General features: G+C 39.6%; 2 protein-coding genes across 9 annotated transcripts in view; both read right to left on the reverse strand.

Annotated features, from left to right (window-relative positions):
* Nucleotides 1–2,529, reverse strand: part of LOC110055679 (uncharacterized) — a 32,410-nt gene extending 29,881 nt beyond the window's left edge. For both annotated transcript variants that reach the window (XM_089286178.1, XM_089286177.1), the window contains exon 1: nt 1,470–2,529. In XM_089286178.1, the coding sequence (XP_089142304.1) occupies nt 1,470–1,977 (508 nt within the window). In that variant the 5' untranslated portion in view covers nt 1,978–2,529. The remainder of the gene's footprint in view (nt 1–1,469) is intronic.
* A 92-nt stretch (nt 2,530–2,621) lies between these two features.
* The window catches only part of LOC110055659 (SWI/SNF-related matrix-associated actin-dependent regulator of chromatin subfamily A member 4-like), a 36,794-nt gene continuing 11,427 nt past the window's right edge, over nt 2,622–27,988 (reverse strand). For 4 of the 7 annotated variants that reach the window (XM_089286181.1, XM_089286179.1, XM_089286180.1 and 1 more), the window contains exons 9-41: nt 25,842–26,018; nt 24,753–24,870; nt 24,455–24,618; nt 23,661–23,727; nt 22,457–22,567; nt 21,719–21,847; nt 20,514–20,627; nt 20,011–20,061; nt 19,509–19,571; nt 19,088–19,195; nt 18,520–18,606; nt 18,205–18,251; nt 17,968–18,045; nt 17,272–17,336; nt 16,494–16,681; nt 15,911–16,045; nt 15,742–15,837; nt 14,243–14,284; nt 13,607–13,684; nt 13,439–13,474; nt 12,931–13,011; nt 11,783–11,893; nt 10,949–11,053; nt 10,360–10,390; nt 9,911–9,989; nt 9,444–9,552; nt 8,849–8,950; nt 7,987–8,013; nt 7,557–7,697; nt 6,927–6,972; nt 6,307–6,392; nt 5,224–5,328; nt 2,622–4,385 (exon numbers count right to left, since the gene is read on the reverse strand). In XM_089286181.1, coding sequence (XP_089142307.1) covers nt 4,308–4,385; nt 5,224–5,328; nt 6,307–6,392; nt 6,927–6,972; nt 7,557–7,697; nt 7,987–8,013; nt 8,849–8,950; nt 9,444–9,552; nt 9,911–9,989; nt 10,360–10,390; nt 10,949–11,053; nt 11,783–11,893; nt 12,931–13,011; nt 13,439–13,474; nt 13,607–13,684; nt 14,243–14,284; nt 15,742–15,837; nt 15,911–16,045; nt 16,494–16,681; nt 17,272–17,336; nt 17,968–18,045; nt 18,205–18,251; nt 18,520–18,606; nt 19,088–19,195; nt 19,509–19,571; nt 20,011–20,061; nt 20,514–20,627; nt 21,719–21,847; nt 22,457–22,567; nt 23,661–23,727; nt 24,455–24,618; nt 24,753–24,870; nt 25,842–26,018 — 3,055 coding nt within the window. In that variant the 3' untranslated portion in view covers nt 2,622–4,307. The remainder of the gene's footprint in view (nt 4,386–5,223; nt 5,329–6,306; nt 6,393–6,926; nt 6,973–7,556; nt 7,698–7,986; nt 8,014–8,848; nt 8,951–9,443; nt 9,553–9,910; nt 9,990–10,359; nt 10,391–10,948; nt 11,054–11,782; nt 11,894–12,930; nt 13,012–13,438; nt 13,475–13,606; nt 13,685–14,242; nt 14,285–15,741; nt 15,838–15,910; nt 16,046–16,493; nt 16,682–17,271; nt 17,337–17,967; nt 18,046–18,204; nt 18,252–18,519; nt 18,607–19,087; nt 19,196–19,508; nt 19,572–20,010; nt 20,062–20,513; nt 20,628–21,718; nt 21,848–22,456; nt 22,568–23,660; nt 23,728–24,454; nt 24,619–24,752; nt 24,871–25,841; nt 26,019–27,988) is intronic. The other 3 variants (XM_089286183.1, XM_089286185.1, XM_089286184.1) reach the window with 3 other exon arrangements.

Genomic DNA, 27,988 nt, shown 5'->3' on the forward strand with positions numbered 1-27,988 from the left:
CTGTCAATTCAATTAAGTGCGGCAGAAATGCGACTGTGGATTCATACGTCGCACTTGTGTCGCACTTAATTCAGAATTTATACCGTCGGGTATGTCGGCCAGCGGAAAATGTTTTAAACGTGGAGTATTCAATATGGTGGACGAAAGGACTGAGCGACGAAGGACTTTAATTTTGCTAAAAATTGTCCGCCAATGGAACGAGAAGGAGAAGGCTGACAACGCAGCAGTATGTGTTGCAATATGCTCAGGTTGCATTGGGTCGAGAATGGCCAAGTTTCTTCTTTTTCTTTGGCGGGAACACATTTACGCATGCTCAATACATTAAGATAATGTATGCATTAGATTCGACACGGCAGAAATTCGACGTCTGAATCGGTGTCGCATTTCTGTCGGATAATGCGACAAGACCAATCGAACGTGCGGCAGAAATGCGGCAGCCGATTCAGACGTCGAATTTCTGTCGAATTTAATTCGTTGAATTGAATTCGACACGGCAGAAATGCGACGTATGAACCGGGCCTTAGACGGCTGATGTTCAAAGCCCGGGGGAACTACTCTATGAAAAGGTCGGAGATGTAAATTAAGGATTCTGGTCTCACTTAAGGTGTTGATGACGAAACGTCACTATTTTTAGCTGTCAAAGTATCCTTCAGGGTGCACTCGAAGAAATAATAATAAAAGAAACGCTCTCATTTAATTTCTGTTTTCAGGCTTGATTTCCGCTGATCTCTCGAGTACGCGAGTCGGGTCTGAAGTACGCGCCGGATCCTTTCTTGAACAGTGGCTAGTAATCGAACCTATTCCGTTTTAAGTGGTATTTTTTAGGGGTCTAATGAAGCTCAAGCAACGTCCACATTATTCTCCCTTAGGAGTCAAATTTTCCCACGAGCATCCTTGCCTTTTCATATGGGAGTTCTTCCCGGATTTCCAATATGTGAAGGAGGAATGAGTGATGGAGTCAACTCGTTCCAGCACTACAACTTGGAAACGAAATAACAAATATTTTCCAAGTTTAAAACCATCAAATAAGTTCATCGAAGTCGTGGTTCATATCCAGGCACGACTAAAACAGATCTGCAAGTAACGCTAGTTTAATAACAGAGTCACGCTCGTTTAATTCACTATTTCTGTCTTTGAAATTTAAAATGTCCGTTATTCCCTTCATCCAGCTGAAATACTCAAAGGAACCTGATTTTTCTGAGGGAAACACCGAGTCAAAAGAATTTTTGCACTGCTCTTCAGAAAAAAGAATCCTGTTTTTCCGCATTGCCTTCATTTTCCTCATCGTGTCACGCAAACAAATGGAAGGAATTGGTGGTTTACAGAAAGAGTGTAAGAAAAATATCCTCTTAACAGGAGGAAGTTAATTTAAACATATAGCATGTTTTTGCCTGAAAAACTATTTGCGTTCGCAAGTAATACAATGTTAACATACGAATGTAAGTTCACAAGTTCAAGCAGGGCCTTACCTCTTTTGACTCTTTCGACTGTCGGCAGCTGGACCGTGACGGTCTTGCCTGTCTTATCAACATCCACGCAAATCTCTTCACCCAGCTTTGGAAATCTATCGCACCTTAAACTGTCTGGCCATGCGAAGCCGAAACGTTTCATCAGCACTTCACAGCCTTGTTTAGCCCTGTTACAAAGAAAACGGCAGGGCGGAACTGGAAACGTCAAATTCGTCGACACCGAGCAGTATGGAGCGTGCACGGAACAAATAAAAAACGCCAAATCTCTCGAACAACCCACTTTAACCAAAGCAGTAAACTGGTGCACCTCAAGAGCAGCTTCTTGTTGTGATGTATGATTCAACATGTTTGGGAATAGTGTGTGATTGTACTCAAGACCCTGGCAGAGCGGGATAGTGAGTGGTTCACAGATCCCTTGGGCTTGTGAAGGCAATACAAAACTAAGCGCCCAAATTACGCCAAGGACAACACCGGGACCAACATTCGCACTAACAACAGTTGTGAACATTTCTGCTCTCTGAACTATGTCAAGTGAAATGCTTTCGCACGGCGAGAAATAATTTATCTACGCGCAGTTTTGACAACCGTAACCCGAGTTAGCCTTGTCAATCAAAGCATGTTGTCTGATTGGTGACAGCCCGCGCCCAGCAAGCGTCTCAAAATAGAAATAGGTGGGGTGGGTGCGTAATTTGCTGTACCGACCTTACCTGGAGTACTACACCCATATCTGGAGTTATCTTTTTGAGCCATGTAAGATTGTTTGAAAGTATTATGGGAGTTGTGGACCCATGGAATCACCACCACAAGAATCCCAGCCGAAACACAGGGGTCCTGAGTTACTGGTAAAAGACTGTTTTTCTTTTCTTCTTCCCTTCCCCCGAAAATAAAAACTAACACTTTTCTCCGTTTACATGCGTTCCGTTTGCGGAACGAACAGTCCGGCCATAAGTCAATTATCTAAGGATCTTTTTCGTTTCCGGTCACCGTGACGGCCCAGTGCAAAATTCTGCTTTGCTACCTGAGAAGGAAACACAGACCTGCCTTTCAACAGCAAGGCAAGCACAGGCGAGCAGAGGTCAAAAGTCCGCCTTTCAAAACAGAATTGGCTTTGATCACATTTCCATCTTGCTTAAACTTGTCTCTACAAACGGACGCTTTACATCTAGAACTTTATTTCAAAGAATCTGTAATTACAATTCTCGCTGTCTAACGTATTACTAAAGTTACATCAGTAACATAAATGGCAAAAGGAAAGAAAAAACAACTTACTAGAATATATACGTTCGAATTTAATTACATGCTACAACAGATAGCTAACTACACACGAAATATATACACTAGAATCACCCAAAACTACATTTACAAAGGGTATTTATAAACTAAATAACATACAAAGCACGTAACGGTACGAGTCTGTTCAAACGGAAAAAGACCATGCACTTTAAGGGTTTACTCATAAAAACAACCATTGTTGTAAGTGGTGGACAAATTGACTTTTGAAGGGGTGGGGGTGGATGACTTTTGAAAACAACCTCCTGCAGGTATACTTGTAGGAGCAAAAACATTCACGTACACGACTACTGCCAAAAAAAATCACAGACGTTCAGCGAGCCCAAAAAAAGCCTGTTAGACGGATACATACGCACGCCCCGAGAAAAAAATTCCTAGAGCATGATAAGAGTTAAAACAATCCATGCTTATACCAAATCAACCCTCCCACCTCAAAAGTCAAATGATTCATCCCTCAAGAACACACAAACGAAACTTGAAAATAACAGCCTTGTCCTCGTGTCGAAACTATACGACTAACAACAAGCAACAGAAAATCTTACTTTACAGCAGAATGACAAAAAGACCTAGCTATTCCTTTTTTCTGTTTCACCACAGTTGTTTGTTTCACCTTTAACAAAAGGAACAGTTCAAGTAACACACGCCAGAGTAATGAAAACATCAACAAAAAAGCCGAGCCCCAAGCCGCCTAAATGTTCGCACACTACTCTACAACATAAGTCAACATTAGTTCAACCAACCATGGTACGTCACATTTCACCCACGCGGGGTGGAGTAGGAAACTGGAAGCTCTGTGCGCAAGCTACACGTTACAAGGCCCAGTCCACACTACGCTGGAGGAATTTGAAAACGCAACGCTCCTCGGTCATTTCGGATTTGCGTTTGAGGAAAACTCGGTCAGGGAAATCACCTGAATTTCACGACGCCATCGTTTTCGAATAGTTCCGTTTCCAAAATGTTTTCCGTCCACACGAAAACGAAAAGTCGGCGTTTTCAAATTCCTCCGAACTGAAAAGCGCTTTCGAAAAGCTCCGTTTTCGTGGCGGATTAGTGTGGACGGTAGGCCTAACCGTAGCTGCGTTTTCAAATTTCTCTGGTGTAGTGTGGACGCTGACTAAGATGCTGCACCAACAACTCGAATACATTAAGCTGAAAATTTGTTCTGGGACAAATATTAACTTGGGTTTCACAGAGCCTCCACCCTATCTCACAGAGAAAAAGAGGAAGAAAACAAAATTGAATCTCACAATGCAACTTCTTTTAGTTGTACACGTGTTTTTTTTTTTCTAAATCTTCGGTAAATTTAGTCTTTTTTTCGTTTGAAGTTTCAGACTCTAGTTTAGTCATCAAACATTTCTGAGAGCTGTTACAGGCTTTATATTCGCACAAGACCATCCATCACAACAAAGTCATCTCTAGGAATTAACATTTAAGTTCACTCTTACTACAAATTTTAATTGTTTTACCCAGTAACAAGAACAACGAAAGTTTAGGAAAAAAAAAACAATGCAGCCTAGTGGGAAGGCATCCGTGTGACACTTTGTCCTCTCATTGTCGTTTTCTCTGTGAAGGCGAGGCTGCCGCCTCCTGTGATGGGCCCGCGAACTCTTCTCGATCAGAGGTCTCCTGTAAAATATTAGGAACGAAGCGAGATCAGAAAAACAGAAATGCTAGAGTTAGTGTACAGAGGAAACATCTCTTTCAGAGCTTTCCAAGCTGTGTTGTATGTCTGCCGCGCATGAAAACCTCTCCAGGTTGCGATTTTTTCGAGCGGCGTAGCCGCGAGACGAGAAAGTTTTGGCCTCTTCACCAGACTCCTTTCCGCCTGATCGCTTTGCTCTTCGTCGCTCGCGCGCGTGACTCAAAGGTGAGCCTACTCGCAGGCTAGGGACTAACGGCTTCGATGCAAATCAGAGAATCAGTTACTAATTTATTTTTATCTATAAGTCTAAACTTTACTGCAGACTTTAACAGCCAAGTAACGAGAAAACGTCAAACTTTTTTTCATTTATAGAGGCGATCATGCTATCACCTCACAGCTAAGTATCTACAAGAGTATTCAAAACTACGGTAAAAAACAAACCAACTGATTGCAAAGGGTTACATTCAATCTTTCCTTCGGGGCTTCTTTGCATCTCATCACCAGACGGCGCACCACCGCGGGAAAGTTTCGACAAAAAATTAGAGTCAGGCTCAATCTCCGTTATAATATAAGAAGTGAGCCTTCTGTCACGAGGAACATAGGCTAGGGTGGGACGGGCAAGAAAGAGCGGTGGAAATCGATCCAAGATGGGTGCCAGCAAAAGCTAAAATAGACTCATTCGCAGGCATCACTTGGACCGTCACGCAACGCTCTTCCACGTGACGTTGCGTGACGATCCAAACAACGGCTGCAAAGGAGACTACAGATAAAGTAACGAATGATGTTTTGTTTTAAATAGGCAACACAAAACAATGCACTCACCCCTTCACTGCTGTAACCTTTCTCCGAAGGCGGGTACGAGTCAGCTTCGTTATCGCTCGGTTCCTGTCGGATTCGGGGCGGGCGTCCGCGACGCTTTTTCTTCTGCTAAAGTTAGTGAAACACGAAAAGGCGCGGATTTTAGACTAGTTTTCTTCTCGACAAATTCCATTTGGGGTATTGCGGAGAAAGCACAAAACAAAAAGAAGAACCAAGGTTGAAATTGTGACGCAGAAGCTGGGGCACGGAAGGAATGAAATATCTGCAATCCAGCACGACCTACTCTGTTTTACATCAGAGCGGAAACTGGGGTGAATTGGTTCAAAGATGTTAGAAAAGGAATCAAAACCAGCATGTTGTACTAGGGAGTGTTGTTAAGCTGGAAAAATATGCTTTGATGAAGGTGTTTTATGATAATCTTTGCTCTGAGAAGAGTTGAGACTGGATTCAGTACAAGTACAAATGTATTTTGCTGGTAAAAGTTTGGAAGTGCGAGGTAAACACACAAAACCTGTTGAATACAGTGCGCGAAAGTGAGTTCTTAGCCATTGGTACCACTATGGACATTATGGCCATTTGCGCCGAATCGAAAAATATGGTTTGTTACGCTGATTTTAATAAAAGATTTAAGATGTGTATCTGAGAAGGTGAGGGAGCATTAAATTTAAATTAAATAACATTGAGCTCTACTCCTGGTAGCAATTTGGTGCAAGTGCCGAACTCTGATTTCCGTAGCAAGAATTAACTTAGAATGATACAGGGGACGCCTCCAGGAGGGGAAGCTAACCTATAGCAGGTGACGCCCTAAAAATTTGTCGCTAACCATTTGTACACCTAGGTGGAGAAAGTAGAGTCTCAGAGTTACGTGTTTTGCCAAAGAACACAACGCCAAGACTCTGGTCAGCACTCAAACGCCGACTTCCAGATCTGTAAGTCTAACGGACGGTTTCCGTGAACAATACGGATCCAGAGTGACCTACAGAGAGGCTGGTGAGGAGGCTCAACTCTCACGTTAAATGAACAAGAGATCTGAGCGGGGGGGCAGTTTGCTTTCATAAATGAAAATAGAATCAAATTTCAACTTACAGCTCCTCCAAGCTCAATTTTCGCCTTTTCCACTGATTGCTTGCCGAGTTTAATACGCATCTTCAGAGAAGACTGACTGCTTCCAGCTAAGAAATCAAAATATGGACACTGCATTAGTCTCAACCCTCACTGTAACTCGGACAGAGCTTAAAGAGGAATTTCTCCTTACAATATCGATATATTATCAAGCACACAGGTGTGGAAAGAATAAAGAAAATCATCCACTAAGAGACTATTGTGATGCATTACCAAATTAGTACTTCTTATTTGGCAAGGTTATTTGACATTTTATTACTTCATATTGGACAGAATTGTGTGTTTTGGTGACTTTTTACCACTGAGGACACTTTGTGATGCTTCTCATAAGTAATTTGAATCTCATTAGCATTCAATCCTGGACATATCTGAAATTTTCAGAACTACTAATGAAAGAAATATATAAGACTGAGTAAAGAGAATTGAGATTTCAAGTTTGGGACAGATATAAAAATAGTCATGCACTATCACGACGAACGTGTATCATCTCAGGAAAAATTGAATTGATTTTGAAACAAATTATTTCAGGCTAAATTAAAGGACATGCAATGAAAGTAAGTCAGGAGATTTTTTCAGATTCTGACCTTCCATGTCTGATCCTACTGACTCTCCTTCTTCACCGTCGCCTTCCTAAAAGAAAAATTACCAAATGAAATCCTTCTCAATCTTTCTCAATCTAAGCCATCCTAGTTCCTTTTTAGTTTATTGTTACTCCTCTGATGCTTTTCTACTTCTGTTACTTATTACAGTAAAAACCCGCACATAAGAACCTACAATCGTGGACAAACGTTCTTGGGACACTTGCGTAATGTAACGAATTATCTGTGTTTTACAACTGAAGTTTGAAAAAAGCGCTGCTATCCTTTAACTTGTACTCATGGGTACAGGTGTGGCCTTTATATTGAATAACACTGCCAGTATTCTTGCTAGTTTTTTGTTACCTTTTTTGTGTCGCGTGTGATGTACTGTACTATATTTGAAAAACTCTACATTTTGAAAATAAGAACCTGTATTGAGATTTTAGCCTAGAATGGTCCTATGCGACGGGTGCTAAAGTGGGAAATTTTAGCCAAACAGGTTCTTAAATTTTAGGTTTTTGAACCTGGGTGTTTACTGTATTTAAAGATTTTCATCGATCTAAAGGCAATTCTGGGGATCGTAAAACATAACGTCAAAATGGCGTAACATGGCTCCTTTTAGGAAGCTTTTCTTACAGTGTCAACGTTGTCATCGTCCTCGTCCTCTCCATCGCTAGCTTCTTTTTCACTTTCCACTTCCGGTTCCGGTATAGCCGACTGAGCCGACTGTAACTCCTCGCCAGCCTGAATCCTTTGTCGAGCATGCGTGAAAATGGACTGTGAAAGAAACGTTCGTTGGGTTAATTCAAGACAACTGTTTGAGGAATAAATCTTTTAACATTAAACTTTCAATTGTTTCTGGGACTGGAAAGTGGGTGTTTATTTAAGAAATAAGAAAGAAGGGAACTTTCTATCGAAAGTGAAACTCGAAACAAGAGAGACCATCCATTTTCCTAATTTTCTTTCGCCTCTTGTCCGTCAAAATATTTCCGTTTCAACACAACCCACGAAGGTTAACTGGGACGGTATAAATAATTACAGGAAAGATCAACAAGTCTTAGCTTACCTGAAGCTTGATGGAATCTTCATAAATCTAATAATAAAAAGAAAGACAATTTACCCTCTAATTCAACTAAGTAGTCATATAAAGAATTCCTTATCAGTATACATGCCTTTTAAAACTAAAAATTGACAAGAAATCGTCGGTCAACTTATGAAACAACAATAGGCCCTTTGCAGCTGGGGTCACGTGACCAAATTTTTCCTAAAAAAATTTTGTATTATGGGCTATAACTAAAAGAATGCCAGAAATGGAAAGAGCGCATCGAAAACACCAAAATGGCCAAGTTTGAGGCCCCAGGAAAAAACGAGTAAGTTTATACCATAGTTTGAATTTTCGGAAAATTTAGAGGATTCGTATGAAAATGTTGCTGGAGAGCAAGGTCTTGCATACAAATCTTCTTATTCTTTCAAAAATTCAGACCATCATAAAATCTCATTCTCTGATGATGGGGGCCTCAAACTTGGCCATTTTGATATTTTCGACATGCTTTTTCCATTTCTGGCATTCGTTAAGTTATAGCCCATAATGTTATGAAAAATAGGTCACGTGATGGCTTAGCTGCAAAGGGCCTATTGTAGGATCTCTCGCTCTAAATTTTACTATGCTAATTTTACTTAAGAGTTTTACTATTTTAGTCAATCACCTCACTTCCATCTATTTCGGTCATTTGCCGAATACTGTTGTACAAATCAAACTATTATTGTTGAGCTTCCTATCATCTAAGTAGGTTTTTCAAATATAGACGAAAGTTCACTTCTTAAAGAAAATTCAAAGATGAATGACACTTTATTTCAATGAGTTTCACAAGAACAATTAAAGACTGTAGCCTCCCTTATGGTCCCTTATAGTACAGAACAAAACCTACAATGGATCCCTCAATGTTGTATGTCTGCGCATTCTTGCACATGAGAGTGAAATCTTCTTCCAGGTCATCCAAGGTGCGGTACTTGTGCGAGTTGATTCTCTCCTGTAACAGAACATGAAAAAAGCGTCACTCACACTCTCTATGTAATTATTACTTCAAGATGTTTCACCCTAATGGAGAAAAGAGCTGGAATATGTTACGTTGTTAGAGTTAGACCTAACTTTAACTGTTCGTGTGGGTAAACAAACATCAAATGCAGCAGGGCAAAGTCCACTGCACCACGTCTCTTACGTGTCATTTTACGTGCCAACCACCTACATGTATAGCTGTACTAAATGTTGACTAGACAAAAACTCTGCTAAAGACAGAAATGTTAAACTGCTTTTTGGAACACGCCCTCTTGTCTTAAGAACAGTTTCATGTTGATCACAAATGTATCACAACCTCTTTTCCTAAGCACGTCACTTTTGCAAGGTCAGTGATAAAGCTGCGAACGTAAACATTGGGAATAACAGGTCCGATTCAAATCAGAAATGACAGAAAGAGTACTAGAATAACAATTTACTGCCACGTAGGAGGAGTATAAAACCATTACCCGAATCTTTCTAATGTCCACAGGATGCTTGATAATCTGATAGTAGTCTGGTAATTCTTTCCGCGTGGGAAGAACCATGAAGATTTCAGCCAAGTTGCGCGTGGTTGAACTGAGGAGGAACAAACAACATAAAATGAGGAAACAGGCTCGCACAGCGTGCATGTCGTTAGTGCCGGGTGTCGCTAACTCTGACGGCAACACATCAGTGAATCGGATTTGTCCTGATAGGATCTGATACTGTTCCGAATCATGCCGTAAAGTCGTAAGGGAGTGAACCAATGGAACTTCCTTCGAGTAAAATGATTTATTTTACAAAACAACCAAATAAAAAAACAGTTGAAACGCCCTTGGTTAAGGGGGTCAAGGCGTTTTACTAGTGATGATCAAGTCTTTAATTCTTGAAACTTTCTCACTTAAATTTGCTATAAAAAGGTAAAGAGAAATAAGAGCTGGGAAGTACTACTCACTCGTCCACATATCTCACAATGTACTTGATCAGCTTCTTCATTTGCTTTGTCAACTCAGGTGGATTGGGTGCGAGTTTAACTGCAGAAAAAAGCGAAATCTCTGTCGGTCAGTTCATGTCGGGAAACAACCAACATCAACCATTCAAGTAAGGAAGAATAGAGGGTAAATGGCTCCTTGGCCGGGGGAAATTTTCGTTAGAAACTTTTAAAGGACACCTCACTAAAGTGAGAGTGTTTAGTTTTACTCCCAGAATAGAATAGGATACAATAGGAAAGAATAGACAATTATTTACTACAGACGAAGTTTTGAAACGAAACCATAGAGCTCACATTATCTGGCTTACTATTTACAACCCTTAATAGGTAACTACAGTGCATGACTGAATCCAACCCTACAGCATTACAATAACAATGAGTAAATAAACAAGCAGTGAAACAGAATATCATACCAGCTGGTGGCCGCCCTCGTTTCTTCTTTACCTAATGGAGAAATATTACATAAAATGACCGGGTTATCTTCAAAACAACAACAGCAACAACAACAACAACAACAATAATTTTTTTGTACTCAGTAGAAATTAAATGAACAGTGCTGCTGTTTCTGTTTTTCAAAGACTTTTTACATTGTGGACTGCCAGATTTATATAAGTTAAATACGTCCGTTTCAAGCTGTGTTATAGAGAAAAAGAATAAGTTAAATTTAGGAATGAAGTTTTGATGTCGTCGTTGTGCTTCGCCGGTTGTTTGCAGCTAAACAAATCGAAAATTATCGCCAGTATGGCAGGTTGGTTTGGTTTCCTGTACTATTGGTTATCAACTATCTTCAGTAAAATTTAACCAGAAATTGTTGTTAAGCCAAATACTTATTACTTCTTCTTCAATTTAATTTGGCCGTGGGCGTTCTTGGTCCAAATGAAACACATTTCTTATCAAAACAGGGACAATATAACTTTATAAGAACTCTGGCCGTACACAATTACACTCTAAAAGAAAAGAGAATTTATTTTGCCAGCTGAGCTTAAAAGGGTTGTACAATACCTTAGGTGCGTCCACTTCTTCTCCTGTTTCAAGCTTTCTCTTCTTAGAGATTTTCTTGACCTTCTGCCGTTCCTCTACCTCATCCAATCGCCCATCTTCTATGGCCTAAAATCACAACAACAACAACAAGTAAAACAGTGGAAGCGAAAGTATATCGTGCAGTTGCACAGAATAAAGATTTTCTGCCAAATTTTAGACAACCTGGTGTTCGTTCCCGCGTCATGAAACCCGTTTGGTAGGTAAATTAAAAAAAAATTAGTTCCAAAAGGAATGACTTTCTCTCTTTTTGGATTTCCTTTCCACCGTTGTCCAAACGTTGTACACAAATAAAGCTTACTGCTGTTGCTGTTGTGACATTGGTAGAACTTGCTATCAGTAGGACGAAAATGTATTGTCAACGAAACGTTTTGTTTTCTACACTTCAATGTTGAAAACAGTTCTTTTAACGTTTGAAAAGGAAGTAATTGTGCTTAAAAATCAATCAGGTACATCAAAGTTAATGGAGGGGAATGGTTGTCAATATTTATGTTGGAAGGTTCACGACCGTGCACAATCTTTTATTTTGCACTCTTTCACTATGCATGAATTACGTAACCAAAACTTTCTATTGGTTAGTTCCTCAGTCAAAAAGAAAGAACTACTGTGTTTACTTTTGTGTACAGTCAAGGCCAAAAAAGAGAACAAAAACATACAACAAAGAACTTTGTCGGATTTCATAACCATTCCTCTCTATTAACTTTGGGTACATGATGTAATAACTACGCGATTTAAACGGAGGATTTTAAGTTTAATCAGTCTTAGGTCTCTTTTCATACTACATGTTTTCCTGCTGACCTTAAGCCACTGTCTCTCTGTCAGATGCTCGCAATAAACAACATCTTTACGGACACGTGACCCGCGCCCAAAAATCTTCTCAGATTCCTCTTCCCAAGTCAAACGTTCAACCTGCAGATAGATATAACTAGAGTATTATCTTGTGTTGATGAAGATGTAGTCAGATAAAGATTGGCCTGTCAAACATGGACAAAAGTCTCCAGCAATGGACCAAACTTTCCTTAAAATACGGTACACATTAAGGATTTTTTCCTGGTTATCAACATTGTGTACAGAAATTTTACATCTATGGCACAATAAATGGTATCATGACTAATTTTTTCTGTCATGTTAATGAAAATCGCACCCTGGGCACCAAGGGCTTTTCTCCTGCCGTTGCCAAGTTGCAGTGAGTGCTTAGTAGCCAACAAAGCATGTTCAATCTTCCACAGGAAATAAGCACCCCTATAGAGTTAATAAGCCACAATTTTCTATTTTTTAGTGTGCCAGGTTTTATTATCAAACCCCACTCATTGAAGTCAGTTTCCTAGTGGTGTTAGTAACAGCCTGGGTTAGTATCGCACACTTTTTACGCCTGACATGCATGAAGAACTACTGTCAGGTTCTAGCAGTGTGCTGCAAGGTAAAATAAATAACGAAAACCAAAAACAATAACAGTGGTAAGGGGAACCGAAAAGTTGTTACTGTAACAGTCGATAGATCGTGTTGAGTACAAGTATATCAAATACAAAAGACAGTGTTTCATTGTATTCCCAAACACCGTGAAGAGAGTTGAAAATAGGACGCACAGCAGACTATTTGAAGAACCTCGAGGTGTTTGAATATGTGAAACTCTTTCTCTAGTTTTTGATAAATCTTCTCAAACGGAACTAAAACTAATGCCCCATTCACACGACCTAAACTAGTTTAACAAAATCAAGTTTAAGTTTTTCCAATTTGTCAATTACCCTTTGCAGTCATTTTGAGGAGACAAATTTCAAACCCCCTTGCTAACATATTTTATTCAAACAGGTTTTTGCCGTGTTAAGTTGTGCGTTGTATGGCATGAGCGACTAAATTTTAACCTTGTTTAGTTAACCCACTATTAAACACGTTTAACAGGTTGGTGTAAATGGGGTATAATGTAAAAACTAAGAAAAAACTCTCACCTCAGCATCATCTTTGACAATCCAGCGTGGCAGTTCAGCCACTTGCATAAGTCTTGGTCGACGACGGAGAGATCCTGCTTCCTGTGAACATCGTAAAAAAAAAAACATGCGGTTAACTGACACTTTAGAAAAAGGCCTGTCTTTCACTAGCAACGTAAGTATAAGCACTCATACAAAAGTTCATCCAAACACCGAGAAACACACTGAAACACAAACAAAAGGATCAGAGAATCTTGATCCTAATGCTTGCGCTTCTGTTTCTTAGTACTTATCTGGGGTTTTAATTTTGTAGTTGCCACTAATGAAATCAGTGATATGATACTCGTTTTACTGTAGGGTCTAGCTGGCAAATGATGGCTAGATACCAAAACAAAAGACATTATCTTATTTTTCAAACAACAACAACAAATTTAAGGGAAATTGTTTAGTTAGATTTCTATGGTGATAGCAATCTCGAGCTCATAATCTAGTTGTTACACAGGAATGAGCGCTAGATGTAATCACTTACTCTCACTTCTTGTCGTCGTCTTTCAATGTCCATGCGCTGTGAGAAAATAAAACACGAGAGTCAAGTTATTTTTGTTAATTAAATATTCCACTTGCCCAAAAGGTAGAACTGCAACAGAGAGAGAGAGAGAAATAGCAAAATTTGTTTGACCAGTCACCACGTTCTTACCTGGAAAACTTCAAATTCTTCTTCCGATCGCGCAATCATTTGATTGATGGTTTCATCATCTGGAACCTCACTTTCTTCCTGCAATTTCAAATAACAGAAGTTTTTAAACCTCTGGTAAAACACAGAGGTTCGCAATAACCAACGTGGTTGGCCATCGTGGGTATCTTTTGAATTCCATTTTGTTGACTCTTTATTAGCCAAACAAAATAAAACCCAAAGTCGACAGACACACAGGAATGTTTTGCTGGGATGAATCCTTTACAGAGTTTACAAGATGGGACGAGCCTGGCTGGAAGGGTCTCTCTGCGGCTGGAAGGGCCCAGAAGGAACTGGGTGAGAATGAAGTGGCCGAGGGGGGAATGGGGTGGGGGGATGGCTACTCTCTCCCCCCATCCCCGCTATCTCTTCTCTCCTCTTTCTTCCTGCTTTCTCTTCGACCCATCCTTGACTAGCAAGCCTGTTCACAGGCCAAATGGGACTTTTCCTGGCGACTGCTTCTTCTGGGATAATTTTCTTATACAAGGGGACTCACCCCCGAGTGACACTATTTGACGGATTTTGACAAAACACTGACCCCCACCAAACCTTTATAAAAATCAACGGGGAGAAAGAAAATCAATCAAAGCCCAGACCTACCTGAAATTTCCAAGTTGGGGGACACGTTGTAGATTTCTGCCCCTTTCAACAACAATAACAACAACAACATTGCAAGTGCAGGTTTTGTTTATGGAAAATCGAGCGCAAAATATGTTAGAATATCATCATCAAGTATTAGATTCAAAATAAGATTATTAGAAATTACACCTAATTAATCATTATCATGCAAAACTGCAATTTTATCTGATGTTATCAAGTTTGATGACAAGAAGAAGCGAAAGTAACCTATGACGTTTCAAAGTCATCTTGACTCCATTATAAAGAAGAGGAAAGACAGTAACAGTCGAGATGTTAATTTATCAAGTGAATGGTGTACGAATATAATATCAACCTGTAATATGGCCTTGGTAAGAGTTTAAGAATGTTTTTTTCTCCGAATTATTAAGTTGAGCTTGATAATGTTAATTTCCCTTTATCATTTTTTGAGATTTTCATTTCAAAGATAATTGTAAGATTAAGAGGAGAGGGGGGGGGGGGGCAGGGTAAAAGGTTTAATTTTGAGGGGGGTCAGAATATATTGCAGGGCGTATCTATCAAATCCCCCCAGCTTCCCTCACCCATGAAAAATGAACGGTCCCTTATTTTGTGCTCGATTTTCTGTTAACAAAACCTGCACTTGCAATGAAAGGGGCCTAGAGTCAGAAATCTGCGATGCGTCCGCCATCTTTGAAATTTCAGGTAAGCTAAAACTTATTAGAGGGTCCACAATAGGGTTCTCAGTTCCCGCTTTCCCGCCCAATTTTTCCTGTTAATCCCGCCATCCCGCCCTTTTTACCCTGGAAATCACGATCCCGCCCACTTTTCAAAGACGTTTCGCGTTAGTTATTAATTTGTTCAATTAATAATTAACACAGAAACTTTTTAAAACTAGATATCGCACAAAGATCACAAAAGGATTCAATGGGTAGCAGATAAGTAAGCACAAATAATTATAACGTTTCTTTCTGTAAATAGTGTCTGTTTCGCCTTCTTTTGTCCACGTATTAGTGAAAAAAAAAAAAAGATTGTGCATTCCCTCATTCAAGATATGGCCCGTAAACACACCTGGCAGTTTCTTTCAAAGCTTTCAGCGTTTTCGCTTTCCTTGAAATCTAAGCTCAGAACTTTTCTTTGCGAATGGAGGCACTCCCGCTCGCACACCCTTTTTGAAACATACGGCTATGCAATTTATAATGTCACATACTTAGTTCGGTAAATCACTATCACCGCCATCAGGTGTACCCCTCGGGGGTACTGGTCATAAATATGGCTGGGGAAAATCGCAGATTTGGTCATAAATAGGGTAAGGGGTTTTGGAAGCGGGCCTAACACCCCACCAAAATTTTCTGAGTATGCTGGAGGTAGCCCCTCAACGGACTAGCATCCCATCCAGGGGAGAGAAGAAATACTTCTAGTCACTTAATGCTATAGAAACCGGGATCAGATTCGGCTGTATGAGCCGTTTGACCGGACGCCTTATACACAAACAAAGTCAGTACCTCCTCGTCATCATTCTCTGTATCAAGAAGCGCCATCAGGAAAGCTCTTCGTTCACTTGATGTGGAGTTCTGGTTAAACATACCAGCTTGGATTACCTAGACAGGAAAGGCACAAACTTAGTAATCTCTTCTTCAGTTTAGGATATATTCTAGTGGGTTGACTACTGACCTTCTCGTCAACATTGAGCTTGTATCTGGCTGCAGCAAGGATCTTCTCTTCCACACTGTTTACTGTCATGAGCCTCAAGACACGAACTTCATTCTTTTGGCCGATACGATGAGCACGATCCTGGGCTTGGAGATCCTAATAAAGTAAAAAGAGTAAAGAACCTAGTGGCTAAAGAACCTGTTGGCAGAAATTTGCCATGTTAAAACCCAAAAATATAAGAACCTGTTTAGCCAAGCAAGATCAAGCAGGGTCTTATATGTGGGTTACAGAAACTAACCAGTTAAGCCCTATCCAGGGTGGCCGAGGCTTTTCATGCACAGTTTTTCTGTTTCAGGGATGTGAGAGGGATGGAGGGGGGGGGGGGGGGGGGGGGCATCCTGCTGCAAGAACAAGAACAGTTCTCTGGTACCCAGGGTAGGCAAGTACGTGTAGATTTCCAAATTGGTTATGGCAGTTAATTTACTTTAATCACTTACGAGGCTAATTGCGCACTAAAAGCAACGGCAAATGTATTAAAGAAAGTCCTATTTCTCAAATTTATACGAAAATCAGTGGAGAAAAGCTCCATGGAAAGAAAACAGACCTGATGTGGGTTCCAGTCACTGTCAAAGATCACAACTGTGTCAGCAGCTTGTAAGTTCAACCCCAGGCCTCCAGCTCGTGTGCTCAGCAAGAAGATGAAGTAAGGAGAGTCCTTGGCATTGAACAAGGAGAGTAGCTGACCTCTGTCTTCACTCTTAGTGGTACCATCCAGGCGCAGATAAGGGAATCCTAGGCAAACAACAGGAGTTTGCTCAACGTACATTACTTACAAAAAATTTCAGACAATTTTATTTCGGACAAAAAAGTGTCCCAATATAAAACTGTCTGAAAATTTTAAGCGTCTGAAATAGTGCAATATAAAATTTTGAAATAGCTCCAAAGCTGTAAGTTTACTTTATGGAGAAAACTCTAGTTGAGACACTGGTCGAGATACATAACAGCTTGATAGAATTTTTATTATACTCCCATCAGTGTATCTGTAAAACCTTGAGGGTGCAGTCTAAAACGTGTCTTATAGGCATAAATTTACGTTAGCTATGTTACAGCTGTGTCCAAAATTTTTGTCCAAAATTTGTCCAAAGTGAGATAAAAAGTGTCCGAAAATTAAATGTCCGAAACTAGTGATTTTAGAGTCCAACAAAAAGCAACTGATTAGTGATTTTTGCTTGCAGCTTCCCATCGTTAACCAATAATGACTCCACCAGCTAAAATGCCAGTGCAAGGGAGTTGTCCAGTAAAATTTATTTTCAATTTTCTTTTTTCTTCTCCCGGTTCAAAAGAAATTGCCTACACTGAAGTGCCACATGCTCGTAAATTACCTTTCCAGTTGAAATAATCCTCCAAAATAGTCATCAGAGATGTCATCTGTGAAAATAACAGCACCCTAACAAGGAAACAGAATGACACCATGAATCTTCACATGGAATCAATGCCATGGCTCTAAAATCATCAGATAAATGATTGACAAAATTAATTATGTCCCTAGCCATGAAAAATAGACTGAAGTAGTGTTTGTAGAGGGTTCATAAAGATTGCAGAGAATAAGAGTCTTACTTGAAGAAGAGAAACTTAAACTAAACAATTCACATTGAGTAATGGGAGACCGTAAACTGTGGAAAGGTTGGCACACATAAAGGGACAACCTTGAATAGTTTACACAAAAGGACTGGGTGCAAGGACTAATCCCACGAAGAGTTCACACAAAAGGGTTTTGAGGGATACATCCTGGGGACTTGTTCCTTCAATTCAAACAAGAAAGTTTGAATTTGTGGGACAAGTTGCAGTGAACAAATTTTGGTCCCTGTGACTAGATCTGTTGAATAAGATGGCTAGTTCACATGAAGGACCTTGGCCCCATGACTTACTGCAGGCACTAGTTGAAGGGACCTGTCACCTCATTTGTGCCAACCTTAAAAATATCTTCGCTGTAGTTCATTGGATGGGACAGGATGGGATAGCACATTAGTTGATAATACAGACCCGCATGGATAAAAGAAAGTAAGAAATGCATGTACCTGTGGCCTTTTCTCTTGAGCTTTGGCAAAATCCTGTCCAGGAGATCAAATTTCCCAGACACTCGTACAACATCAGGCCTGTTGGAATAAAAGAATACATGATGACATTAATTTTCATCTTAACTCTATGATTGCAACTACACAACATGTAAGTTATTGGACTTATTCAACCCTGTATCAGGGATCAAAACTCCGGGGAAGGCAGAACTACTGTACTCCACGCAAGTCATACATTACCCTTGAACAATTCCACTATGAAAGCCAAGATGCTCTGCTATGGATTCCTGTGGAAATTCACACATGAAGAAAAATGTTCAGAATCAAATACATGTACACTGACCTCCTAATTCTGTCTTGGACATGTGAAATTAAATACTCTGCTGACTTTACTTTAAAATTTCAACTTAAAAATATTTTTGGAAATCACTGGAAGACTATAATACTGTTGACATAACTGTAGTCAATGAGGCACCAAATTACTTGATTGTACAGAAATTTGAATCAAAAGTAAAGTGGTAACAGTGACTGTGAACAACAAGTGAGAGTGATTACCTCTATATGCTGGAACAGAAATGGGTGATTGCAAATCTTCCTGAGCTGCATAATGGTGTTCATCAGAGTCTTGGTTCCTCCCCGGCCCTGTGATGAAGGCATTAATAACAAGAGCAGGGTCAGCATTAACTGAAATTTTCAAATACCTGAACCATGCGATACTGTAATAAAATATTCCAGGTTTTACTATCAAACCCCACTCACAGAGATCTTTTTTCTCTAGTGGTGTTAGCGAAACTCTGAGTCAATATACCACACCTAGTACACCTGCGATACAGGAGTTAGTTCTGCCAGGGTTGAAACAGTGTGCAGTTACCTTCTGTGACACAAGTTTAAGTATTGACAGTAGGTCACAAGCTCAGAGGAGCTGCATGAGGAAGAGTTTGTTGTCTGTACTTTATCTATATAATTATTCCTCAGTTATAACCATTCTTGTCTGTTGGGTGTCTTGAAAATGAACACCCCTAAAACCCAACATTCACCTCTGTCCCAGTTCACCCTGAGCACAGTTGATGTCAAAGACGTCAACGTCTTGAACTAAAATAAATTTAAGTATGAATACACAGACCTTTTTATCCTTCTCTGAGCCATCTGTCAGCAATACTCCCGCCTTGTGCATGTGGTTATACAGAATGCGTTGGAGTGATGACATGTCACATTTGACAACATATTCCACCTTAAGTAAAGAAGAAATAGAACATCAAAATTAACTTTGAGACCACCATAACAAGACCAAAGCTTGTCACTTTATTCCTAGCCTGTTGTTCCTAGACTGTTTATTCTTAGCAATTGGAGGAGTCTGACAGATTTCGTAGCAGGTGTACTGTTCTTCCCTACAATGAGATGCAAGGCCAAACAAAAAGCAAGTTTTCAGGTTTTTTCCACACAAGTAATTTCTCATCTGGTCTACAGACTGGATTTCATCATTTACATGTTTTAAAGTTTTTAGCATTGTAACAACCCCTTAGAAATGATCCTTGTCTTCCTACCTTTTCTGGTAGCTGTGATTCCACCTCTTTCTTCAGACGACGCAACAAAAATGGTCGCAGTACCTATCATAGTCAAATCAAGAGCAATCAGTTTTAATTTGGAGTAGACTAAGGTACAGTGTATTATTACACCCTAGGCTCTTTTTCATACAACTTGCTTTGAAATATGGTTGGAACACAAGTTGAAAAAGAAAACAGTCTGTAGCCAACATGTTGGCTGACTGTTGGCCAACTGCATTTTGACGACGCATTGACCACTGCGCTTTCCCGCAATGTACAAGATTCATCACTGGTGTGTGTCAGCAGCGTGTTGATCACTTACATGTACTTTTTAAAAATCAACTACTGTGATGGACAAGCAACCTAAACCTAGCTTTTCCCTGGTGACCTTTCATGTGTTTTTGGAAAACTTTTCAATAAATAAAAAAATAAGATGCAATGTTGCACGGAATAGAATCAAGCCCAACACAATAAAACATATTAGTGACACTCATTGTCTTACCTTGTGCAAACGTCGGATAATCAAGATTGTTTCTTCTTCATTCAGCTCAACCTACCAAAAACCAAGAGACAATACACTGCGAGTCACTAAAAAGTCAACAGTCTACGGCCCTGTCCACACTACGTCGGAGAAATTTGACAATGCAGCTTTGTTTCTATGGTTACACTTGCCGTGAACACTAATCCATCATGAAAACAGAGAAAATAGAATTTGGAAATGCTGGCTTTGCATTTTTGTGTGGAAATGGAGCTTTTTGAAAATGATGATGTCTCAATAATCGTGTGATTTCCCCGCCCATGTTTTCCTCAGACATAAACCCAAAATGGCCGCTGATTGTTGTGTGTTCAAATTTTTCTGGCATAGTGTGGATGGAAAACATTTGATGCATTTTCAGAGTGAAAAAGCCGTTTTCAAATTATTTCCTCTGGTGGAGTGTGAACGGGTCCTAAGCAGTGCACTTCTAGTGAGTCTTTAATTCTTTTTTTTCTGTCAGGAGCACATACCTTTTCACCTGTCATTGCAAAGGGTGCATTGAACCACTGCTCAAAAGTACTGCATGACTTGAAGATTGTTGGAAGCAGGAAGTTTAACAGAGCCCACAGCTCTGGCAAACGGTTCTAACATCAACAGAAAAAATAAACCTAAGTGTTGGGTCAAAATCATGCAACGAGTGCAACAGAGTAGAAAAGCATGGAGGAAAATTCAAATCTAGTCAAACAAGTTTCTTGAACATCTGACAATATTAGTTAATCAAATGTGCTTTGTGGTTGAGCAAGAGCGTCAGACTTGGTTGTTCTTTCAACATTGGGCTGAGGGACAAGCTAATTGAAATCAAGCCCTGTTTATGTACATAATGTGTCAGGTTCTACTATCAAACCCCACTCATTAAGATTAAGTCTTTAGTGGTGTTAGCGAATCCCTGGTTCAATGTTGCACACCTCCGACACCTGACATACATGGTGAATTTTCTGACAGGCCTTAAAAAGTGTGCACATGAATCAAAGCAATAACCATGACATTTATAGCACTTAGGGATAACATTGTTAGAGATCAAAGTTATCCAACATTGATATGCAAAGCTGGAAATAACAGTTGGATGACAGGCACACATACAGTAATACTTTAAGATTTACCTAGAAATGTACTCCTAACATAAGATGAAGTCTAAGCAGTGATATACTGTATTATCTTGATTAAAAGCTCTTAGCATTTATTTCAAACTTGGCTTGAGTTCATTTGACTTGTGCAATTTATTCAAGCCTAGAATTTATATGAGTTTAAATTCATCATTCTGGAGAGTTAAATATTTTATAATAATTACATGAAAAGTTTATCAAACATGTAGCTTCAATTCATATTCCTTGAGGGTCTAATTTACAATTCTACCTAGGAGCCCTGGCATTTATTTGTGACCTGGCATTTTACAACTTTCTTGGTTTTGACCCATAGAAATTGTCAAGATTTTAGATATGCTACAATTTTTAATGTATCTAATGCGTAGCCGAAATAAAGTTATTCAGTTATTTACACGCGATCTTAAATCAAATTCTTGATTCAAAATTTCTGCTTTTTGCATTTGGGCCAATCAGATCATTCAGATTTAATGTGATTGGGAAATCTGGGCAAAATTGTGGCATGGAAAGATGAATCCTGAAGATGGATAAGATTTATTTCAGTTATGTTACTAATGGACCAAGCAGTGTCCAACCTGTAGAGGAGTACCAGTCAGTAACACCCTGTGAGGAGCAGCATAATGTGTGTTCAGAATCTGTGTTAATTTACAGTGATGGTTCTTCATTCTGTGTCCTTCGTCCACAACCATGTAACGCCAGCGCACCTGATCAAACAAAGATGCTCTGAGTACATTCACCTTTAACACATCAGCTATATACAAGGATAGAGAAACAAATGCCCTTACTGTACACTGAGTACTTGTGGAGACACTTGAAAGGAATTGTTACTGTCAAAGCTACTGTCTAATCCATAGACTGTTAGATTATGGAACAATGTTAATAATCTTGAAAGGGATAAAAAGTAAAGGAACTCCCTAAAATGAATCACTGTGTTGCCTGTAACATGGTTTTAGCCACTTAAAGATAATGAAATTCTAGGAGTTTTCTAGGGTAGAAATACATTACGAAAATTCTAGGATTCAGAACTTGGAAATTTCATAGTGTAGATGTTCAAAGATAACGCTTTTCCGAGTAACTGACTTGAAAGTATTTGTGTTAATATTTGTAGAAAAGGTTATGATTTCAAGCAGTTTCATTGCCATTTAGTTTAACTACATTTTGTATATGCCCAGGAGTTTTTAAGAAGCAAGCAGACTAAAAGAAATTAATTTTCAAGGCCCTGCAAGAAAATTTGCAAATAATCAAACTTTTCCAGGAATTTTGAACAGCAGTATGAACGTAGGAAATAATGCATACATGTAACTTGAACATACCTTTGACAAGACTGACTTGTCCTTCATCACATACTCATAAGTAGTGAGCACAACATTGAACTTTCCTACTCTGATCTGAGAAGCAGCTGAACGACGCATGTTGGGTGAACCCTAAAAAAGAACATGAAACCGTTAAACCTTAAATTCCTAAGGTTTGCCACATCTACATGTATGAATACTTTCTCCTGACAATAATTTGACATATAGTCAAGTAGAAGGTGATGGAAATTAACTAGGAATAAAATTAGAAAATCAACTAATAGGTGAAATTTCTTTGATGTACACTATAACATAAAATTCGTTGAACACAGTAAGGTGATAAAAACCATCTAGGATATAAATTATGTTATCGAGGGCTGGCGTTAAATGAGTTAACTATTTGTTGTAATACATAAGATTCATTTACTACTTAATTTTATGTGCCAGGTTCTACTATCAAACCCCACTCATCAAGATTAAATCTTTAGTGGTGTTAGCGAATCCCTGGTTGAATATTGCACACCTCCGACACCTGACATGCATGGCTAATTTTCCGACAGGCCTTAAAAAGTGTGCAGTGGAAAACATACACTAAGTTAAAGTCTGGACTCTTTCTGATTTAGCCGTAGCACATTTCCGAGTGATAAGTCTGTGTGATGGGTGTGCAGTGGAAAATCGTGGCTGGGTTGCAGGGTTGTGACAGTCATGTTGGCAATATAGGGCTGGCTGTAAGTAGTAGATTCCTCTTGGACAACACAGCCAGCAACCCTCATAAGTAATGCAGTCATTACATGTAATTTGGCACAACTTTCACCGGCAAAACTGCAACCTAACCATCCAATCTAAAATTGGCCTATAGATACAGCCACAGCAGGCACTGCAACTCAACCACTAACTGAATCACGGCGCAGAGTTGCATTGTCGCCTGAGACAGACGGACACCAACAACAAACAACAATTTGAAAACAAGGCACTTTGCTACACAACTCTAGGCTTTTCCTCCATAGCTGCAGAGATCATCACTTGCTGACCAGCTCTTTTTGCCTTTATTTCAGGGGATTGAAATTTGCAGAAAGATACATGTACAAGTATTCTTTTGAACAGAAATTACAGATAAATACAGTTCAAATAAATTATCCAAAACATGATGTCACTTTGGGTAAGAAAAACAATTACTTCACTGCAATTTTTAAGATATGGAAATTGTACAGTGCCTTAATCTTACCTTGTAGCTAACAACGATAATTGAAGGTGTCCACTTTTCAAATTCCAGTAGCCAGTTAGAGAGTGTTCTACCAAATGGGAAAATAAGAATTTAGGAATGTAAAAACATGCTGTGGTTCTATGTCCTTAAAATCATAGATAAATGTGTAATTTGTGTGGTTTACAATGTAACAGTTGCACTAAATCAAGGGAACATGCTACTAGGCAGGGCTCAAAAAAAGTCATTGAGGAGAGGTAGATTTTCCTGCTGGGAAAGTAACTTTCACTCCTACTTGCCCAATGGGCAAGGGATTGGGCAAGTTGTCTGCCAACTCAGGGATGGTGGAGCGTATTTTGAATTAGGCAGGCTTACAAGTGAGCGCCAGTGGCGCTGACTTGTAGGGGGTCTGGAGATATTAAAATTTTTATGTATTTTTTGCTTGAAATTGGGGCCCTAAAGCCCATCCAGCCCCATGGCTCTGCCATCCCTGCAACTAAGTCATTAAAAGAGCAAACTAAGACCTGCACGGGACAAGCAAAATTCAAGGACTACTTGTCCCAAGGGCAACTGGAATTCAAGCTTTTTTCAAACCCTACTAATGTCAGGGTGCCTTTTTGGGATAGGGAAACCATGAGTGGTTAGTTTTTATTTCCTACAGACATCTCTAAGCCCTGACAGAAAAACCCTTCATCTCCAGGTTGAGGGTTGGGCGTGGGATTAATCATCACACCCTGTAAAACATGACATTATACTGTGTGGGGTTGCATACAAGAAGAACACAAAATCAAATCAGCATTAATGGTAGCAGTACTTACGAGAGAGGCACAATAACCAAGAATGGCCCATTGAGTTTCTTGACCTCAATCAAGTAAGCAAACAAGGCAATGGTCTGAATGGTTTTTCCCAGACCCATCTCATCTGCGAGAATGCCATTCAAAGCATTATTATGCAATGAAACCAGCCACTCAAGACCTCGCAACTGAAAACCAACAAATCAAACACAAGTCAGCTCTGATGTCAGCTTCAGAACAATTTTTTCTACATTGTAGAATGTCATCTCTTCAGGAACAGCTGTGCACAACAAAATGGAATTTATCTTTTGAAAGTTGATACCTGATATTCTTTCAGTTTACCACCAATAAGAATAGTTGGCTGTTCAGTTATGTCTTCCTGGAAGCTGTGTGCTATTTGATAATACTGTCGACTTTCCAACACGTTTGGATCATCAAGCCTTGAAGAAAAAGAAGCCCACAGTTCAATGATATGAACTTGCATACATCACTTTATTGTGAAGGTGAATTAATCAACATGACACGAGCGTGGGACAAAGAAAAATTCTGAGTCCCCGACAGGAATTGAACCCATGACCTCCCGAACACCGGGCGGGCGCTCTATCCACTGAGCTACGTAGCTCATGTCATGTTGATTAATTCACCTTCACATTTCATTACCGAGCTTAAAATTCACCATCTTTATTAACTTATCACTACTCACGATGAATTCGATAGCGTTGATCCTAGCAGTATGCAGGACACCTATCATATGTGAACTCAGTGAAATGACCTTGCTCTCCATGAGTTCTCGTAGCTCAGTGGATAGAGCGCCCGCCCGGTGTTCGGGAGGTCATGGGTTCGATTCCTGTCGGGGACTCAGAATTTTTCTTTGTCCCATGCTCGTGTCATGTTGATTAATTCACCTTCACATTTCATTACCGAGCTTAAAATTCACCATCTTTATTAACTTATCATAACTTTATTTTGACTCAAATTTACAGGTAGCAAAAAAGCTAATATCTTCAAGGAAAATACGGTAAGTTTAAACCAGTTTTAGGGTAGCTTCCTTCAAAACTGCTGTCTGTCATTTTTTTTATTATAGTTTATTAGCAAACAACATCATGAATCAATAAAACCAACACCAAAGTAGTTACTCCAGCCTAACACAAAGGACACAGGCAATCTTGCATACCAATCAAAACTGGAAGCCAATAAATTACCAGGGGTTTCATTAACGGCTGAGCACCGGGCAAATTGACCAGCTGTGAGGATGATTTTGCTCACCTGGTTGGACCATCAACAGGAAAGTGTTTCTCATAAGAAGTTCACTTCAAAATGTTTGGCCCACCTGTGAAAACCACTGACCCTCCTACTGGCACAAAGCCTGAAGCATACTAAAAAGGTACGTCTAGGTATAACCACTACTTACTCTTCTTCTGCTATATCTTCTTCATCTTTGCCATATTCTTCTCTTTTCTTCTCCTTTTCTGTCTTCTTTTCATCAGCATCTTTCTCGTTGTCTTCTTCACCCTCTGCTTCCTCGAGAGAACCTTCCTCATCATCTTCATCATCAGATTCTTGCTCTTGGCGTGGAGCCACTTGGTAACTAGTTAAGGGATGATAAGATAATGTAAAGACAAAGTGGAGACAGATGACACATGCAGCCCTTACAGGAATGCAAGGAAAAGTCTGCATTGGGTACCACAAATGCTGGAGCTTGCTCCTGTTTCCATAGCATTAAGGAGCAGGAGTAGAATTTCTACTCCTCCTTGGGCAGGATGCTAGAACACTACAGGGTTAACTCTAACTCCTGAATTCAATAAATTGTACATATTCATACACCTGGCCCCAGTTGATCAAACGGTGTATGATGCTATCCACCAGATCCAGTGTAAATCACTATCTAGTGAATAGTGTAGTTTGTTTTACCAACACTAGTCCACAGGATATAGATTTATCTGGTTTATCGTATTATCTACCCTTGGAAAAACTGGTCCCTGTGCTGGGATCATAATTCACCCTAATCCTGGATAAGCTCAGACATGCTTTGAAAGAGCAATTCCTGGCTGGAGAGGGGAATCAAAAACAAATTCATCTAGAGTCCAAAATTAATGCACCAACCATTACGTAGTGTACACGTTTGTAGAGTGATATATAGTCCTATTCTTAGGAACATATGAGACCTAACCATTCTCATACTAACAGAAGTGCCAACTGGACTAAAAAAGAACTACGCATTACAAGGCACTCAGTTGTGGAATTTTGAGATATTTTGGCCATGTGCAAAATTACCTTTAAATTGAAGGAAACTGAAAATAATAGTTTACTATGATGGAAAAACACCAAAGAGATAATAATTAAGGTTACAGTATACCTTCAGGGGTGTCTTGCGTGCAAGCGATGTAGTGCGTGCAGTTTAAGCTGTAGATAGCTAAACCCCTATATCAAATTAAAGCTTATGGAGCTGGCTATCAAACTATACTAAGAATTTTGAAAGAAAATGAATTGTCGAATTTTTCACGACCACTAAATGCGAGCGCCCTAATCACCTTTAGGAAGCTACAAGTCAAAGCGAATTTCGTTTTTTGCCAATTTAATTTTTTCCTTGGTTTCAGGGCCCAAAGCGCTTAAAAAACGTGTCTGCGTTTTGGCATATTCAATTGCAGTAAAAAGTTACAGAACATTTTCGAAATAGGATTAAAAAAAGGTGGAGTGATCGTACAAAAATCGCTCTCGAAGAAAAAGTATTTCGAAATTGACAATTCCCAGACAAGCTTTTGTAGTGTATATTTTAAACTAGCCACTGTCCAAATTTAAGAGCAATTGAAAAAATTCCCTTTGAGTTATAACTCTTTAAAGTGTCTGCTTCAAGTGAAAAAATTTCTTCGAGAAAACAGCGCTAAGAAAAATTTTCTGCTTCGCAAACAAACTCCGCCCACAAACGCCTTCAACTGGGTTCTCAGATAACTAAGCCAATCAGTGCAGGGAAAGTTTACTACCGTTAACCTCCTGGTGAAATTTATGCGCGAATCTCTAAAAAACTCTTGTGTTTCGCAATGCGCTCAAGGAACCGAAGGCAGAGAGATAATTTTTCTGTAGCTCGGTTTTTATTGAAGCTGGTCTGGCAAAATGGGGAAGACTAAAAAGGATACGAACGCTAGAGTGGCTGAGCGAAGGAAACAAACAAAAGAAAGCGCGGAGAGCAACTGTGTGTGGGCAACTGTGCTTGGATAATATTTCAAATGGTCTCAATGAGTGCGACGATTCGTCGATATTGGACTCATCAGAAGAGTCTCTGTCAGCATCCCTGTTATTGCTGTCAAGTTCCGAAATTTTTACAGAACCTTTCTTTTCTCTTACCACGAATATTTGCCCACCTTATACGATAACTATAGCTTCATCCGCGTGGCGAACTTTCGCTTCTTCACGCATTAATGTATTTTCATTCGTTCTTCTTTTCGAACTGATCCATGGTTTAAACGTGGTCTATGTTTACTTATAACTTAATAGAGACACGCCTAATACCAAAAATGCTGGGTAGTCAGAACAACAATGCTGATCAACTGAGTAGTCAAT

Source organism: Orbicella faveolata, unplaced genomic scaffold (assembly GCF_042242905.1).
Source record: "Orbicella faveolata isolate gen_17 unplaced genomic scaffold, um_ofav_v1 contig_14, whole genome shotgun sequence".
Taxonomy (NCBI): Eukaryota; Metazoa; Cnidaria; class Anthozoa; order Scleractinia; family Merulinidae; genus Orbicella; species Orbicella faveolata.